General features: G+C 37.8%; 1 protein-coding gene across 2 annotated transcripts in view; it reads right to left on the bottom strand.

The window, feature by feature from the left end:
* The window catches only part of DOK6 (docking protein 6), a 372,406-nt gene that overhangs the window by 218,231 nt on the left and 135,348 nt on the right, over nt 1-18,827 (bottom strand). For both annotated transcript variants that reach the window (XM_067537434.1, XM_067537433.1), the window contains exon 2: nt 11,559-11,666. In XM_067537434.1, the coding sequence (XP_067393535.1) occupies nt 11,559-11,666 (108 nt within the window). The remainder of the gene's footprint in view (nt 1-11,558; nt 11,667-18,827) is intronic.

Below are 18,827 nucleotides of genomic sequence, written 5' to 3'. Positions count from 1 at the left end.
TTATGGTTCAGTCTTTACTACTTGATCATATTGTATTTTTTTTTCTATAGGACCCCTGCCTCATTCAGTGCTCATGATGGACAGTGCTGAGTGAATGAGCAGCTATTCAACATTTATGCTCATTGTTTAATGTGTGGTCCATACCTTTACTGCACACTATTGAAACCCTACCCTAAAGATTGAATTATTAATTTCTTCATGGGCTTTTCTATGGTGCTCATCAATATAGTATCTGAATGCTTCACAGTCAATCAATCAATCTTCATAATGCATTTCTGTGTGGTGAAGGGTTCTATTATCCCCATTTTATAGATAAGGAGCAGAGACAAAGAGATTGAGATCAGAATTTGTTCATTAACTTGCATGCTTGATTTGAGACATCTAGGACCTGATTTTTCAGCATATTTACCACTAGATAGTATTTTATATGTTCAAAGCAAAGCTCCCATTGACTTCAATTGCAGCTCGAAGTGCTCCACACACTGGCAAATCGGATCCCAGGGTCCCAAGTCAGGCCCTCAGAAAACAAAGCACACACAATGAGCAACACCTGGGAAAAGTTCAAGTTAAAGGTGGCTTGATAGGAACTTTGTGGCAGGCAGGGATAAAATCAGATTCTCCAAGGCAGTATTTAACTTATTTAACTGCCTTAACCATGAGACCATCTGCTCTCTTCATGCAATAATCCCGTTTCATTCACTACACACCCTCCAAATTATGCAAAAAAAAAAAAGAAAAAGAAAAAGATTAAGAAATTCCTCTGACTATACAAAAATTGGATGCAGTAGTTTGACCACATAGGCCACCTGATTTGTTATTGTTGAGACCTAATTCATGAGACAATTTTGCTTTTTTTATATAAATTCTTTACCTAACTGTACTATCTACCTTACAATTCATTCAAAACAAAATTCCCAGTCCTTCATACAATTCCAACAAGTAGTCACTAGGACTACACATGCATAACCATTTGCAACATTGGGGCCCAAATTTTTAAGAGCTCAGTCAACTCCCCACTCTTCAGGCAGCATGTTAGAATGGTGCTGTCTCCATCACACTGTAAAGGGGAGAAGTAACAATTGTATTGCTTTAATGCACTCTTTGTTGAAGGGGATTTCATTGTATTAATTTATATTCTCCCTCTGATGTACTGAAACTCTATTAACAGCTTTTATTACTGCACAGTTCCAATTATATTTTGTAATTTGCTTTTTGGTGCACAGAACGCCTGTTTTGAACAATTACATTATTCAAATAACTGTATATTTAAAAGGGGGCCGATAATTACTGCAAATTTTACGGTTTGGTGTGCAGAACACTCAGTATATTAAGTTATTTTGCTAACGATTACTCATTTAAATGAGGTTCACTTTAGTCAGTTATCACTTCCAGGGCAGCTATCTCCTGACTAATATATATTTTCATCTTCCCACAACCTCCAAATAAACTTGCTACAACATGCAATACCTCATCTCACATAATAACTACAGCACTTTCAAAACACAGGACTAAAGTGTGTGTGTGTGGGGGGGGGGGGGAGAGAGAAGCAGGTAATATTTTCAACAGTGCTTAACATCCATTTTTAATAACCATGTAGGCCCAGATTTTTAAAGGCAGTTAGGCATTGCAATGCTCAGCATTGCAACATCTACATGTCATTTTCAAAAATAATTTTGGCACTTAAGCCAGATTTTTAAAAGTATTAAGGTGCCAAATCCCCACTGTAAATGAGAGTCAGGTGCTTAAGTACATTTGAGAATCTGCCTTTTAAACTCCTAAATCAATTAGGTGTTGCAGCATTTACCATTGCAATATCGAAATACCTGTAAAAATCTGGGCCTAAGTCACTATGGAAAATAGTCAAATCCCAGTGAGGAAAATAGAACGGCACAAACTCTGGAAAGTCAGCTGCGAAAAATATAAAAAAAACTTTATTAAAGTCTTAGAATTTGGGAAAGAATTTCAAGAGCAAATACCTCAGGACACAAAACAGCTTTTTTTTTTTTTTTTTAAACATATATCAGAAGCACGAACCCTGCCAAACAATCAGTGGGTACCAGGTAATAGAGGTGCTAAAGGAACACTCAAGGAAGACAAAGCTATTGCTGACAAGCTAAATTAATTCTTTGTATTGGTCTTCACTATAGAGGATATGGGGAAGATCCCCATACCCAAACCATTCTTTTCAGGTGATAAATCTGAATAACTGTCCCAGAATGAGATGTCATTAGAGGATAAATTGGAACAAATTGATAAATTAAACAGTAATAAGTCACCAGGACCAGATGGTATTCACCTAAGAGTTCAGAAGGAACTCAGATATGAAATTGCAGAACTACTAACTGTTGTATGTAACCTATCATTTAAATCAGAGAAAATACCATAATGCCACGATATAAACCCATGGTATGAATAGTTTGAATAGTTTGAACCCACTTTGAATAGTTCTGGTTGTCCCATCTCAAAAAAGATACATTAGGATTAGAAAAGGTGCACAGGAGATCAGCTTCTACATGAGGAGTGACTAAAAGACTGGAACTTTTGAACTAGGAAAAGAGACAACTGAGGGGGGAAATGATAGAGGTATGTTAAATCATGAACGGTATGGAGAAAGTGAATAAGGAAGTGTTATTTACCCCTTCATATAAAAAAATAAACAAACTAGGGGTCATCCAATGAAATTAATCAGCAGCAGATTTAAAACAAACATAACATTTTTCACATGATGCAGTTAACCTGTGGAACTCATTTCCAGGGAATGTTATGAAAGCCAAAAGCATAACTGGATTAAAAAAGAATTAGATAAATTCAGGGAAGATAGGTCCATCAATGACTGATGGTCAGGGACGTAATCCCATGCTCTGGTGTTCATAAACCTTCAACTGCCAGAAGCTGGGATTGGATGACAGGGAATGGGAATCATTCAAAATTGTCCTGTTCTGTTCATTCCCTCTGAAGCATCTGGCACTAGCCACTGTCAGAAGACAGGATACTGGGCTAGACGAAGCACTGATCTGACCCAGTATGGCCATTCTTATGTTCCGAGGCATTTTTGAAAACTTTGTCCGAGAATTGAAGATTTCACTACCTTGGGAAACCTAAGAGGGACATGAAAGCCACAGATGCATTTTAGTAAGTCTATCAACCTAAGAATGCAAAGATTTATAAAAGTAATTATCATACATATTTGTTTAGGGATTTCAACAAAACAATCAACATATTTTCAAAAATATATTTAAAGAATTATCTTTCTATATTTGTGATGCTATTCTTAATGGTGTATCAGCATTACTGATGCTGTAATAATGTACCAGCATTACTGTAATAAATCACTCTCTTGATATTGTCCAAAATAATTATTTTGGAGATGAAACTTTATGAAATTCAGTCAAGATTTTCAAAAGTGACTAGTAATTTTGGGTGCCTGAATTTTGAATGCAGAAATTGAGACAACTTAAAGGGACCTAATCTTTGGAGGGCAGATATTTAGCTCTTTTTGAAAATCCACATTGACAGGTATAGTGAAAGCTGAAGTTGACCAGAAGGTATAATAAAAGTTCATATATCAATATATCAGTTTACAGGATGGTCACTGTAACAAAACCAAACAAGTTAAGAATTTGATGGATCCAGAGGTTTTGAATAAGGTAAGAAAACGCATGAGCACTATTAATTAAAATGGTTGAGGAAAGCATGTCTGGACTTCAAAACGAAAAAGAATGTTCAGGTTTGGATATAAGCCAAAGTTTTTAGGCAAGTCTGACTCAATATAGAAGATGCAAAACCCAGAATTTCCAGTCATTGTTTTGGTGAATGTATGTTTAAGCAACTTCCCTTTGGAATTGCAATCAAGCATTGTTATTAATATTAATAATAGTCAACATTAATAATAATAATAATAATGTCCCAAACTTTTGAGGTTTTAGATGAGGCATATATCATTGACTGGCATCAAACTTAAGCAACAACATAATAAGAGACTGAAATATTCTGCAATATGCCAGTAAAAAGAAACTTGACTTGAATATGAATAAATTCCAGATTGGATGTATGGGATCAGTTATTTGGGAAGCATGTTTAGGGAGAAAAGACTGTGGACTTTGAAAAGATAGAGGTAATTGCACAAATAGAAAGATCCTTAAAAATGGATGCCTAAAATTCATCAGCATATTACTATATCTCAAAAACAAACAAAAAAACCACTCAATTTTCACAAGTAAATGTTCAAATTACAATGCCATTTGAGGACAGTACAGATTGGCAAGGGATGATTGGAATAAAAATGCCTTAGGGAATTTAAATGCATCAGGGAACCACCTATTCTGAAATACTTTGATATTAACAAAGAGCTTCAAATCTTAATCAGTGCAAGATCACCTGAACTGGGGACTGTTGTTCTCCAAGATAATTGTCCGGTGGAGAATAGTTCCTAAGCACTGATTTGAACACAACAGAAGTGCTCTCAGATTTAAAAAAAATGCTGACAATGTTGTGCATTCTCGGGAGCTGTTTCATGAATATGCTAATAGGAAGAAATCAGCTGAGGTAAGACATGCCGTAAACCATTAGAAACCATATTAAAGAAACTACTGTTCCAAGTACCACCTAAAATTCAGAAAGTGATCAAGAAATTGCAAAACCCTCCTTAACTGTGAAACACAGGCCTGGGAAGGAGCTCTTTATGTGGTATGCTTGAAAGAGCAACTATAAATAGTGACAGCAAGGGATCGCAGGAAAAAGATACTGAAGTAAATACAATCAAGTGCTGCCTGTTTTGAAAGAAAGTTTGGTAAGACTAGCTAATAAAATATTAAAATGACCTGACCTTACAGGAAATTGAGAGATTAATTCTAGACAGGTGACAAACAGGAAAAACCACCACCACCGCCACTACCGCCAGTTATCACCACGCACAAAAGTATATTGAGACTCGCGATGCAATTTCTGCCCATGATAGGTTTCTGTGCAAAGGACATTGTGTCATAATACAATACAGCATGAGGTCAGAAATGCTAAGCACAATAAACAATGCACGTATGGGTACTGAGAAATATAAGAACAGACTCTGAAATGTCGCATTCTGGCAAGTAGTGAATGCTGCCATCAAAGATAAGGTATCCATGGGTGAAATATGCACTCAATAAAGGAAACAGAATGCAAAATAACCTCTGATATTACATGATACTCCCAATTACCCTTGGTTTGCAGATCTATTTGAATTAAATGAGAAAGATTACCTTTGAATAGAGGACCACTGCTATTTTTTCTTGAAGCTGAGTAGTTGTACAACATGTTAAATAGTAACATCACAACATGTTGCATTTCATAATTTGTTCCCTCTGGGTTTCTAGATGAGTTAATCACAAATATTGACATTAAATTTGTGAGATTCACTTTATCCTTTTTGTATATACATCAGTTCAACTATCAGTTCAAGCACATTACATCAAGCCCTTACTATACAATCAAAATGAGTTAGTAGAAGAAGTTTATCCAAATAGCAAAAATTCAAAAGGATCCATATTTAGCATTGTTATAATGTTACAGCCCAATTCACAATACTTTATTAAAATCTCCAGTGTAGAGACAGAAAGAAAAAAAATCTGATGGTTAACATCTACATTCTTAAACCAAAAACAATCCTGAATTAGTTAGAAAAGAATTATATGCCAGGAAATTAGAACATAAGAAATACCAAAACAAGAATATAGCACCTAACAAATGGGATCCTGATCCAATAAGGACTTCTAAACACTACAGTAATGCAAATAATAAATAAGAATACTAACTAAACAGTTATCGCAACTGCAGAGAGAACGATAAATTCCAACAGAAAATGACTGGTAATCTGTAAAAGTTATATCTGTACCAGTCACACCAAGATCACACATCAAAACCATTGTTGGGGTCAATCTGACAGAATGAACAGAAGATGTCTAAACAAATCCAGAGAAGATACTGTCAAGGAGGACATCTTGAGGACATCCAGAAAACTGTTGACAATGGATGTGTGTTAATAGTAGTAATACATGCCCACGAAATCACTGAAAAACACAAGGAGCAGCAAATACATGCCCGAGGTGGTAGATCCATCTCAGCAACCAAACCGGGTACTACAGAAGGAAGAGTTTTTAGAATAAGAATGATCATGTGATCAGAAAGTTCATAGATAGGAGTTACTTGTAAATGCTCAATCAGAGACAAAATAATCCTCACATATGTCAGGGGATTATGTTCATGAACCTTGATATCCATCCTAGACATCTCTATTTTCTTAGTTGTCTACATCAATCTGTGGTTGCTGGTTTTGATTGATAGTATGCTTTTTGAAAATCAACTGCAAGTAAAGCAGTTTTAAAAAATGCAAGGTATAAGGGTAGTCACTGAAGTAGACAGATGTCTCTACCTCCACCCCATGACACAGGTATAAATATTTTGTAAACCTACCATATGACATGTGACTGGGGAAAAGAAATAAAGACTGATCTCTCATTAGCAATGTTGTGTTGGTATCTTTTGCAAACATTGGATTTGGTCCTTCATCTACCACAATCCTTGTATATTCTCCAGGTACCCTGACTCAATTACGTAACTATAGAATATATTGTTTCTTTAGTATTCCTATGAGGATGATAACATGAAATATTACACTTAAAAATCCTATGAATTTACAATAGTCATTTACGGCCAGATTGGGAACGACCTGCAGACTGATACAAGGCAGTAAGGTGGTGCTCCTCTGTGCTAGCACGCCATGCCATCTTTTCCAGTGCACAGGGGATAGCAGGCTTTTCAAAGGTACTATAGGAACATTTTTGAGGATCAGGTCCTCTGTCACTCCTTTGCACAAGTAGGTGGAAGGAGTGGATGGGGTCTGGTTAGAGCCTTGGTTCTGCTCCTCTTCAATATGCACAGAGACAGAATTACACCAATGTATAGGGGAGCATGTGCTCCAGATATTTTGCCAGATATGGATCAGTGCATAGCCCCTTACTCTGGGCCTGATTGATATGACATGATCTAGCCCAAAGTAAAGCACAATGAAAGCATGGCAAAGACCTCATCCTTCAAATACTAAAACACAGGATAATTAGGATGGTGATTGTACTGTAATCTCAGAAGTCTTGTTCTTGAAAGGTTTCTGTCTTGATAAGAATTTGACATGATTTTTGTGTTTATTCTAAAGCCAGAAGCTATGTGAGTTTGACATAACACAAAAGGAATTAGCTGATTTCAGCAAACAATCCTTGTTAAACAGATAGTACAGCACTTGATTTTTTTTTTTGGAGTATTTATGTTATATTAGACGACAAAACAACTTGCATACTTATTTAAGACCTAAAGAAAGGCTCTGTGTACATGGGTTCCAGGGTCGTATAATTTTTGGTGGTGCCCTGGCCAGGGCACTGGGCCCATGTCACATGGGAGAGGGGCAGGGGGAAAGAGCGGGACTGGGAGGAGGGAGGGCTGCCACACGGCACTGTTTGGGACCAGGAGCGGCTCCTGGACAGAGTGCTGGGCCCACGTGGGAGAGAAGCGGGGGAAGGGGCAGGGCTGGGAGGGGGAAGCGGCCACCGCCATGTCACACAGCTTGGGACTGGGCCAGTGTCAGAGCGGCTCCTGGCAGCTGCTGAGTATGTCGGGGGGGAGTGAGGGGGAGAGGGAGGCAGAATGGCCGGGCCGCCCTGGGCGCTGGGGGTCACTGCACTCCGCACCTTCACGGCTGGGCCCCCCAGCACCACAGAAATATTGGTGGAACTGAGCCCACCATCCTCGATGTTGGTGGAGCCTGAGCACCATGGGCCCATATAACTCAACACCTATGTCTCTGTAGCTCGAAAGCTTGTCTCTCTCACCAACAGAAGTTGGTCCAATAAATGATATTATTTAGTCATACTTATTTAAAAGAGCAAGTATATCATGCACTTCTGCTTAAAGATATTATTGGAATCAAATACCATCTGAAGTTTGTTTCCAAGCAAAAATTTTGTACTAAGAAAACAGGAAGATTGGCTAAATGATGCTACCACAACAGGAAACTCGAACGTCAAAAACTGAAGCCAACAGAAGCAATATGACTTCATTCAATAAATGTAATATTTACTGTTACTGTCAGCAGAGTCTTGTCTCTAAGGTCTACCCTGCTACTAAATGCCATTATTGCTATTTATAACAAGAATATCACCAGACAACATAAAACTGTCAGACCTCCATGCATTGCCTTCTGGAAATGGGGAGAAAGAGGGAATTTATAGTCATTGATTAATTAACGGACTCATATATTATATGAATACCACAGTAAAAGCATTTCTTTTTAAAATGATGCCTGCCTGTGTTCACATTTATGAATATTTCTTTAGGTTGAATACAAGATGAAAGAAGGACTGGAGGATATAATTGGATTAATAAGGCCATCCTTTTGAGTCCACATGGTTTCAGAAAATAAAGTTCTTCAGAGAGTTCCCTAAGAGGCATATGTTCATTTGGCTAAGTGTTATACTTTTGAACTTGACTGGCAGCCACTGCTCAAGAGGAGACATCCACTGGAAAAGCAGAGGTACTACATGTCTAGATAAGTTGCTTCTCAAACCTAAGTGACAGTGGCAAAAACCATTTGGGGGAAACTCAGTAATGTTGCTTAGCTGGGTGTTTGGTTCCTTCATGTCTGAATCCAAACAGTTCACCTCAAGCTGCCAATTTTTGTCCTGTTTCCACCCAAAACATATAAATCTCTCCCTGGAATTCAGGAGGAGGAAGAAATTTCACTTGAAACTAGGCCCATATTTCTTTGAACCAAGCTTGGGTTGAGTAATGAAACTCTTAAGCAGGTAAGTTTTACCTAGCTTTCGGTTTGGGGCAGGTCAGAAAATCTGCATACTATTGTTTATGGGAAATGAAGCACTTGGAATGAGATTTTGTGCTGTGCCTTCAGGAGGACCCCCGCATAACTCAAACATTCCTTGGTGCTGCAGTGCTGCTCAGACTGTCCTTGCAACAGCCCCACCCCTATACACCTTTCCTACACCAGCTCAAGCCTCGACATGTCCCCTACTTCAGTACCTGTGAAGTGGTGCTCACAGAACAGCCTTACAGCTTGTCTTCCACGGTACCTGCACTGGGGAATCTTTTCCTAGTCTAGTACAGGGCTTCATGGGTTCCTTTACACCACTCTAGCACTCTTTCTTGGCATAAAAGGGGCTGGAGCCGGGGGAGGATCTTATCTCTGATATACATGACAGGACTACTGGGTTCTGGCCACATTTTTTTAAAACTAGGTTTGTAAAAAATATTATAATTTAAAAAACCCCAAAACATAAAAATATACCTATTAGTCTTTGGGCACCAGATCTCTTTCTGCCAACACAGTGAGCGTGCATATGGACGGATGTAAAGTTTCAACATGAAACTCATTTTCATTCATTATATAAAAACGTAACTTTGAACTAATAAAATGTCAAAGTATTACAAAGGATTAAGTGCCTCTATGAGCAAAGGAGAAAGGAAGGGATCGAGTTGCTCCACTCAACTACCTGCCATTGAACTCTTCTTATTGAGCTGCTGGTGCCTCCTGGAAAGCTTTCTGAAATGTTGTTGTGAATGAAAAGTAAACTCTTTAACTCCTAATTGCTTGTGGTATGTAATGATTTCATGACACTTTTTATAAAGTGGGGCTGTCACCCTGGTGACCTGATTAAATTTTTCCTTAGATAATTATATTTCGCATACCTAAAATTCCACCAGTCATGGAAACAGGACGAGGTATTATTCTCCATATTCTGTCCTACAGGACTATACTCTTTTGGTGCACTGTTAAATAGTTGCCATATTAGATAATTGTTTCTTCTATAAAATATATACCTGACAAATTAGCTTGAAAAGTGCTTTTTGGAGCCTTCGGGTAAAAAGGTACCATCTAAATATTAGTCATCATCAGCTTTTTGGGTTTTTTTTTAAATCCTATCCTCTTTTCTTCATCAATAAAGACATTTGCAAATAAAAGAGATTTTTGCTTCTGAAGAGTTTGTCTACTCCTACTCCTTCTTTTCCTATTTGGAGATGTAATTTTATTATGCCATCACAACTGTTTTCTGTGCAAGTCATTTTTGATATCAGTTGTAAGCCATTTGATGGGAATAAATGGAATATAAAGTACATAAAGGAAGATAGAGGAATTATGTCAGTGTGATAAAATGAACAGTGGGCATAATTGTCTCTGATTAATGATGGGCTAGCAATGTAGTCATTTTTAGACATAAAAAACTACAATGTTATTTAAAGAGAATTTAAATAGGAAATAATTGCAGCCCAGAAAGAAGGGTAGGTGTATGCTCCAATTCAAACTGGCCCACTTGCATTTTAGAGAGGAGGAGGACTATTTTTCCTTGGTAGGTACTTGGTACATCTAAGAATGAGAATACTAGAGCATTGACTTGCACTGGGCAGGGGCACTGTGCAAATTCCTTACACAGTTCTGATCCTATGTTATACCAGTGTTAGGCCTCCCATTAACAGAGACTTCCTCTAATGCCAAATTAGGTGGTGGTGGTGGAAGACACTGTATCTACCAGGAAAAAGTATGTGACCCATCTGACCTGTTTCTCTTGTGACAGGTGCCAAAAGGTGGACCCAGTTCATCAGAATTGAAATGTGAATTATTCCTCTTATGATAGAAAGCACAAGACTGAGATCTCAGGAGATCTGGATTTTACTCCTGAGTCCTTTACAGTCTCACTGTGCAACCTTCAGTAAGCCACCTTTGTGCTTCAGTTTGAATAACTGTGAGATAATGTCTAACTTACAGAGATGTTGTGAGGTTAAATCCAGGCTAAATATTCCAAATGTTTGTTCTGCCCTTTGAGATCCCTGGATGGAAGATGGTTATAGAAATGCAAAGCATTATGTCATTTTATTATTAAATCACTGCTGCACCACATGGTAAGTTAATGACAGTATCTGAAGTGAAAGGAAGGGAAAGCCCATTCTCAAACATCTCCGGTTCCACCACAGAACTGATTGTGGCAAATAGAGAGCAGTAAGGATCTCATTCAATTAAGACGGTCAATTCAGTAGTAATGCTGATTTTTACGCCCCCCAAAAAATCCCCACTGTGACCTAGCCTGTAAACCTTGAAATCTTCTATGAAAATGATGTTTAATATTCCAACAGTATTGAACTCACTAGAATTGCAACTGGTATATTTAGCATCTTCTGAAATTGGTTTGATGTTTAATTTATAATTAATTGTTAAATATTTGATATAAACACTCTTGTACAAAACTTTAGTAAACTCAGTCTCATACTTTCAAGGCAAATAGTAATGTAAAGATCAGATGCTTATATCAAAGAGAATAAACTTCTCTTGCTTATCTGGACAGAAACAAAGGCCTGTTCGTTCACCATGGACATCAATAGAAATTTTACCATTGACTTCAGTGATCTCAGGATCATACCCTTCAGCTTGGTCATACTATCATCTTTCAGAGTTTACATATCAGAAACACCTTATGCCAAAATAGATGAGCACTTGTGGGAGCAGAGTCTACTCAAGCATGACCTACCTTATGAAAATTTCTGAAATAGGCCGCTTTTTCATCTGGAAATTTTTCTAGCCTTCTGGGTCCTTTACTAGAAGCCTTCTTGAAAACCAACCAGCATCGTCTGAAAATCTGCAAGCAAAATGAAGAAACTCCATTATCCTCTTTCTTATATAAGCTTTTTAACATTAGAGTCTTAAATTATATGGTTCAGGTGATCCATGGGAAGAAATTCTAATAAAACAGCCCTCTATTTAAAGACGTTAAGAGTAGCCATACTATATCAACTGGATCTCCCTTTTCCATATGCTTGTTGACTCCCCTCAAAGAATTCCAATAGATTAGCAAGGCATGATTTCCCTTTACCAAAACCATTTTGACTCTTCCCAACATATTGTGTTCATCTCTGTGTCTGATAATTCTGATCTTTACTATAGTTTCTACCAATTTGCTTGGCACTGAAATTAAGCTTATTGGCCTGTAATTGCTAGGATCACCTCTGGAGCCTTTTTCCCTTTTTAAAAAAATTGACATTGCATTAGCTACCCTGCAGTCATTTGGAACAGAGACTGATTTAAGCAATACATTACATACCACAGTTAGTAGTTCTGTAATTTCACATTTGAGTTTCTTCAGAACTCTTGGGTGAATACCATCCGGTCCTGGTGACTTATTGCTGCTTAATTTATCAATTTGTTCCAATTTTTCCTCTATTAATACTTCAATCTGGGAGAGTTATTCAGATTTGTCACCTAAAAAGAGTGGCTCAGGTGTGGGGCTCTCTCCCATATCCATCAGTGAAGACTGATGCAAATAATTCATTTCACTTCTCTGCAACAGCTTTGTTTTCCTTGAGTGCTCCTTTAGTCCCTCAATTATTCAGTAGCCCAACTGACTGTTTGGCTGAGTTCCTGCTTCTGATGTAGGTAAAATCAATTGCTGTTAGAATTTGAAGAGCAAGTAGCTAAGGACACAGAAACTTTCTTAGCCAGTGTTACTATACTGTTACACTTAATTTAACTAGTATTTGACTTCCAATTTTGCTACTAACTGACTCTTTTACTGTGCTGCTTAGCCATGATAGCATGTTTTGGGTCCTCAGTTTCATTTTTTGTTTTGTCTTTTATTTGGGCCTCTATTGTGGTATTTATAAATACTGAAATGCCTGAAAACTGCATGGACACTGTTGTGACTGTTCCTTTTAATTTCTGTTTAACAAGCTTCCACATTTTTGTGTAGTTCCACTTTTTGAAGTTAAATGTTACTGTGGTGGGTTTCTTTGGTATTTAAATTTAATTACATTCTGGTCATTGTTACTGAGCGGCTCCACTATTTTCACCTCGTGGACAGCTCCTGCCTTCTATCTAGGATTAAATCGAGAATTGTCTGTCCACTCATGGGTTCCAGGACAAGCTGCTCCAAGAAGCAGTGGTTTGATGTTTCTAGAAATTTTTTCTCTGCATCCCTTCATGAGGTGACATACACCCAGTCAACAAAAATATAGTTGAAATTACAAATTATTGCTGAGTTTTCTGCTTGAGTATTTCACAATCACCATCACCATCCTGGTTAGGTGGTCGGTAGTTTATTCCTCCTGCTATACTTTTTACTGTTCAAGCACTGAATTTCTACCCCTAGAGATTCTATGGTACCAGTTTGATTCATTTAAGATTTTTACTTTATTTGACTCTATGCTTTATTTCCCATATAGTGTCACTCCACCACAAGTGCAACTTACTCTGTCATTTCTATATATTTTGTACCCTGGCATTACTGCACCCCACTGATTATTCTCAATCCACCAAGTTCCGTGGATTGACTATTGACATTTTTGACTATTTTATATATGAAGCCGTAACAATTCTTCAGGCATTCCACTGTGCTAGTTTGACCTCAGTCAATTTGAATCTATTTAAAAAAAAAAAAACGTCTCAGTTTACAGAACACCTCAACAAGAACACCAAAGCCAAACTTCCCTCCATCTCTATTTTTAGTTATAACTGTAGTACTGCTGAGGATTCTGACAAATCCTATCAGTGCTGTAGATGGACAACATATTGGAAGCAGTGTATTACTGAAAATAAAATAGGATGGAGAAATGTCTTACGCATGGAATCCTATAGGTGCACATCTCTACTGTGACTAGGAGACTCTGAGTCTGATCCTGCTAGGGTCTGAGCACTGTAATCAATGGGAGTGGAGGATGCTCATTACCTCTCAAGAGGACCTTAGTACATGACAGGATTGGACCCTTTCTGTATCTTCATTTAAAGTATAAATGAGAGAGTCCTATTTGGTTAAACACATATGCATGTCCATTTAAATACAAGGCAGGTATAAAAGCCACCTCTGTGGGGTGAGCATAGGTCAGGCTTGCTGTCCAAAACCCCTTCCCCAATGGGCCAGGATTAAGGCTGCAGTGCCAGGGTGGTCGGCACCTTCTCAGCAGTTTAGTGTATCTATCAAATCAGAAGGCTACATCCACCCAGCCCTGTTTTAAATAAATCTGAGGTGAAATCCTGGCTCCACTGAAGTCAATAGCAAAACTGCTGTTAACTTCAACATAACCAAGACTTAACCCCCAGTATTTAGAAGTTTATATACAAATCCTTGATATCTATGGGTAAAATGCTACGTAGGTGCTAAGTAGTTTTAGTAAAAGTCTTTATTACAGTATTTTGGTATTTCTGTTTCCAGCCAAAACGATGTAGAACAATAACGCAACTTCTGAACTTCAAAAAAACTTCAGACTGGGTTATGAATGAAGGTCCAAATCAATTATTTTTTTCTATTCTAGTTAAGAGGCAAACATATAATGCAAAAATCAAAAACATAATATTGCCAAGGACTTGTCTTTTAATTATTTTGTTAGCTTTTCAATATACTTCCATTGTTATTATGATTACTTATTTCTATTACCAACCAAGATCAGGATCTCAAGTTGCTGGACACTGAGCATGCACATAGTAAAATACAGTCCTTGCCCCTATGAGCTGACAATTTTAAGGTGTGTTTTCATTGAAACAATCAGGAAAATTAATACAAATTAACTAAAGGTGTGAATTTAAAGTGGATTAGTTAAACCCCTGTGGCCTTGGTTTAGTTAATTCACTTCCAAAGTGAATTACACTAAACTGAATTATGGCCACTTTAATTCTAAATGAGAGTGTCCACACAGGGGTTAAAATGCAGTTTAACTAATCCACTTTAAATTCACACCTAGTTAATTTGGATTAATTTTCTTAAGTGTCCGCCTCCCCCCTGTGGCCCTCCCCCCCCCTCCACAAACCCTGTTTACGACAAGATGTAACAAGTGAGTAAATAAGAGAAAGGGTGGGGAGAACAGGATAAGAGCTATATGTTTATGTATTTTGCCACTGACTGGCTGTGTGAACAATTTCTTGGTAGAGTATATTTTTCAATTTTTAAAAAACATTTTCCACCCATACTCTCTAGAGCTTCATTCAGTTTCATAATTATATTTTAGTTCCCTCAATCTATAGCAACCAACTGAGAATATTTGAACTGAATTAGCCCTTTACTAATGGCCAAGTTTTGCAGGTCTTGGGATGCAGGTAAAGCAATGAGGAAACAGGAAAAAAGAAAAAGCTAAGTACTCATTTGTCCAACAAGACCCCTGAGTATTTATATACTTTCATATATATATATATATATATATATATATATATATATATATATATATATATATATATATATATATAGAGAGAGAGAGAGAGAGAGAGAGAGAGAGAGAGAGAGACACACACACACACACACACACAGTGTGTGTGTGTTTATACATCTTACAAATTTATATTTTCTATCATGGGCAGCAGTGACTCAGAAAAAGATGTGGGGATCATGGTGCAAAGCTGAGGCCAAAAGGGCTAATATGATGTATAAACAGGAGAATATCAAGAAGTAGGGAGGCTATTTTTATTAACTCTGTATTTGGCACTGGTGCAACTGCTGTTGGATGGATCTAAGGGTAAATTTTGCCCTGAATGCAGACACATCAGGCATGGATTGTGTTTGCTGTATAAGCAATCGTAAAAGCTCTTCAAAATGATCTCAGGATAGGAATCAAGTTTAAATTAATATACTATAGTAAAATAATGGCAATGGAATACAGTCAATATCTCCCATAAATGCTGGGCAAGCAGTAAATCAAATGTTCTCTTTTAAGAACCTCTAATTGCACTACAGTGTCAGTTTGTGTTTAGTTATGAAAACATTAAGGCAAAAGAAGAGATTACTATCTCTTCAAGAGTTGATCTGCAAGTACACTTTTTACCACAAGACAAGAGATGTTGCTGGTTCTTCTGTTTGGGTTTGGCAAGTGACAACTGCACTTCTGAAAATGGGAATGCTGTCTAACCTGTGAGGAAAGCACGGTACCATTGTGATGTCATTTCTTTATGTACCCACTTAGGCAGTACTTCTTGAAATGATGCTAAAGCAGTGGAACTGCTATTTCACTGAGACTGTAACATCACCTCTGCAAGTTCCATCTCCTGGTAATAATGTTACAACGTGACAAATCTCCAAGTATGCAAGTTAAAGTGAATACACAGAGGTAAAGAGTATTTTTTCCCCTTCACATCACTAAATGCAACAATGCTGTTCTTTCTTATGCTCTTTGCTATCATGTTTGCTCACTAGATGACTGCCTAATTTCCAGTGGTTTAAATTTCTGGTTTAGCAAAAACTTACTTGTTATATATTGCTCCTTTAGAGATGAGAGTCTCATCAATCCTGTGGGATCTTATGGGGACCTGAGTCTTCTCAGGTTCTGCCTGTATGCTTTTTCAATCCATCTCACCTCTTTTGAGGTCAGTCTTTTCTTCTAGGGTCTTTACATCCTGTAGTGGTAAAATGGGCAATTGTTTCCTCCACTTTAGGTTTGGGGTGAGACTTCCTATTTTAATGGTCTATCCTTAAAGATTAATGGGATCAGTGCCCTGACAAATGGGTCTGAAGGAGAATGCTGTTCAACCTACAGACCACTACACCATCTGTTCAATATTTTCAATACAGTGGACTTTGAACACACACAATCAGTTTTGTCCTTCCTGGATACTTTACAGGTGATTTCAAACTGAAGCAGATGAAACAAGAAAGATGACAGCTACAGCAGTGGCACTAGACTGTGCTGTCTTGTGCCGACTGACAAAGTATTTTTTCCTGTGTCTTATGCCATGGATATGTGGGATAGGATCCAAAGTGTCAGCTAGATCCTACACAGTAGAAATGTTCCAGATGGTTAATCTGGCTGGTCTCCACTTAAATAAGAAGTCAAATTTTCCCTCACTGTGAGGAATTTCCATTACTGTGTAGACAAAAATCACCCGTAGCTAGTCCAAGCTGTCTGCTGCTGTGGTGAAAGAGCAGGGTTTCATGGTAATAACTATTAAGTCGTCTTTGCTTGAATTTCAGCTGGTGTCACTTGCTGAGTATATGTAGGTGGTGTGGAAGCTTTGTGCTACGACTTGCAAGCTGCATTGGGGAAGTTCAGCAGAGAGGCTTTGGGCCCCCGTTAAGGAAGACTGCCAATACTTTTATTCAAATGGGATGAATGCCAATTATGCTTAAGAGAGACAAGGTGGATGAGATATCATCTTGTATTGGACCAACTTCTGCTGGTGAAAGAGATAAGCTTTCGAGCTACATGTATCTCTTCTTCACGTCAGGGAAAGGTATTCAGTGTCACAGCTGACTAGAAGGTGGAATACATCCTTTAGCATAGGTAGTTAACACATATTCTAAGGGACCATTCAAGGTGAAGTCACTTCTGCAGTCATAGGACAAAAAAGGGGAATTAGTGGGTTACAGATTGTTATAAGAAGCCATAAATCCAGTGTCTTTATTAACACCATGACTTTTAGTGTCTAGCAAAGTTATGAATTTAAGCTCCCAGGCTTGTCTTTTGAAGGTGTTGTGCAGATTTCCTTTGAGGATGAGGACAGAGAGGTCAGATATGGAGTGATTGTTTTGTGAAAAGTGCTTACCCACAGGTTTTTGTCTTATAATTTTTTATGTGATTTGTATTCATTTGAGAGAATAGGGATTGTCCAGTTTCACCAAAACACTGCAAACAATTGTTTTAAGGAAACCCTCATTAAGCCTCTGCATGAGGTTAACTCTTGTGATGATTTGAAAACATTCACTGGATCAGACTTCAGAAGCCAGAGTAAGTGGTACTTTACACGGAGTTCTCCCGTAACTGTAGTAAATCCACCTCCCAGAAAGGTGGTAGTTAAACTGATAAAATAATTTTTCCATCAATCTAGAATTGTCTACATGGGGAGTTAGGTAGGTTTACCAACATCTCTCCTGGGTGTAGACTTTTCACATCTCTAAGCGATGTAGCTGGGTCAATCTAATTTTCTAGTGTAGACCAGCCTTTATGTTCTTTTGACTTCCTATTTTTTCATGTGTAGTTTAAGGAGTTGATTTTGACCTAGAAAGTCCTAAATGGTTTGAAAGCTGGACACCAGAGTGATCTCCTCAATTTATGTGACACCTTAACATCTGTGATCAGTGGAAACTAGTAGTTCTCATGTTTAAAAGGGAGACAGCTGGTGACAGGATATTCATGTGAGGGACCTTGACTGTGGAAATTATTCCACCTTGATCTGCCATTGCCTGAATATGTTAACCATCAGGAACATTTGTTGACATTTGCTTTTGCTCTTTTGCAGCTATCGTAAGCTGATTTTTAGTTGCTTGACTATAGTTACTCCATTTTTGCAGCTTCTTTGTTTATAAGGCAAAGCCGTTCCACTCGGTGCACAAATCATAAAAAGTTCTTAAAAATGCAGAAGAAAATAAGCCTCGGCTGAATTCAGCAAGCTATGCAACCTTAATAAATAACTTGTAGTTAGCTGCAAAACATCTGTAAAAGTATTTTATAAATAATATATGCCAAATAATATAGACCAATAGTTATAAAAAAAATAAGTTTGTGCCCTTATAAAAAAAATATGCAAAGTTTTGTCATAAATGTTTAAGTAGCAATAAAGTATAAAACTGTCTGTAATCCTTTGTTCAAAGTCTTTTTCCACTGTCCACTTGTAAGCTTAAAAATTGACCTTCTGCAAAATAAACTCTTTTAAAAACTGTCCAGCCTAAAATCCTGTGCGAGTCTCTTAGCAGTGCAGAGTAACAAACCACACTTAAAATCTTTTTCCAACAATTTGGCGACTGCGGCAGGACACCTTGCTTGCCAACCCCGAGTTCCTGTGCCAGCCAACGCCTCAGCCGGCACTGGGTGAGGTCACCCTAAAGGGTTTT

The sequence above is a fragment of the Emydura macquarii genome, unplaced genomic scaffold, assembly GCF_026122565.2.
Source record: "Emydura macquarii macquarii isolate MOO-44397 ecotype Brisbane River unplaced genomic scaffold, CSIRO-AGI_Emac_v2 contig_431, whole genome shotgun sequence".
NCBI lineage: Eukaryota > Metazoa > Chordata > Testudines > Chelidae > Emydura > Emydura macquarii.
The sequence above is the reverse complement of the archived record's forward strand: the minus strand, read 5'-3'. Positions and strand labels throughout refer to the sequence as shown.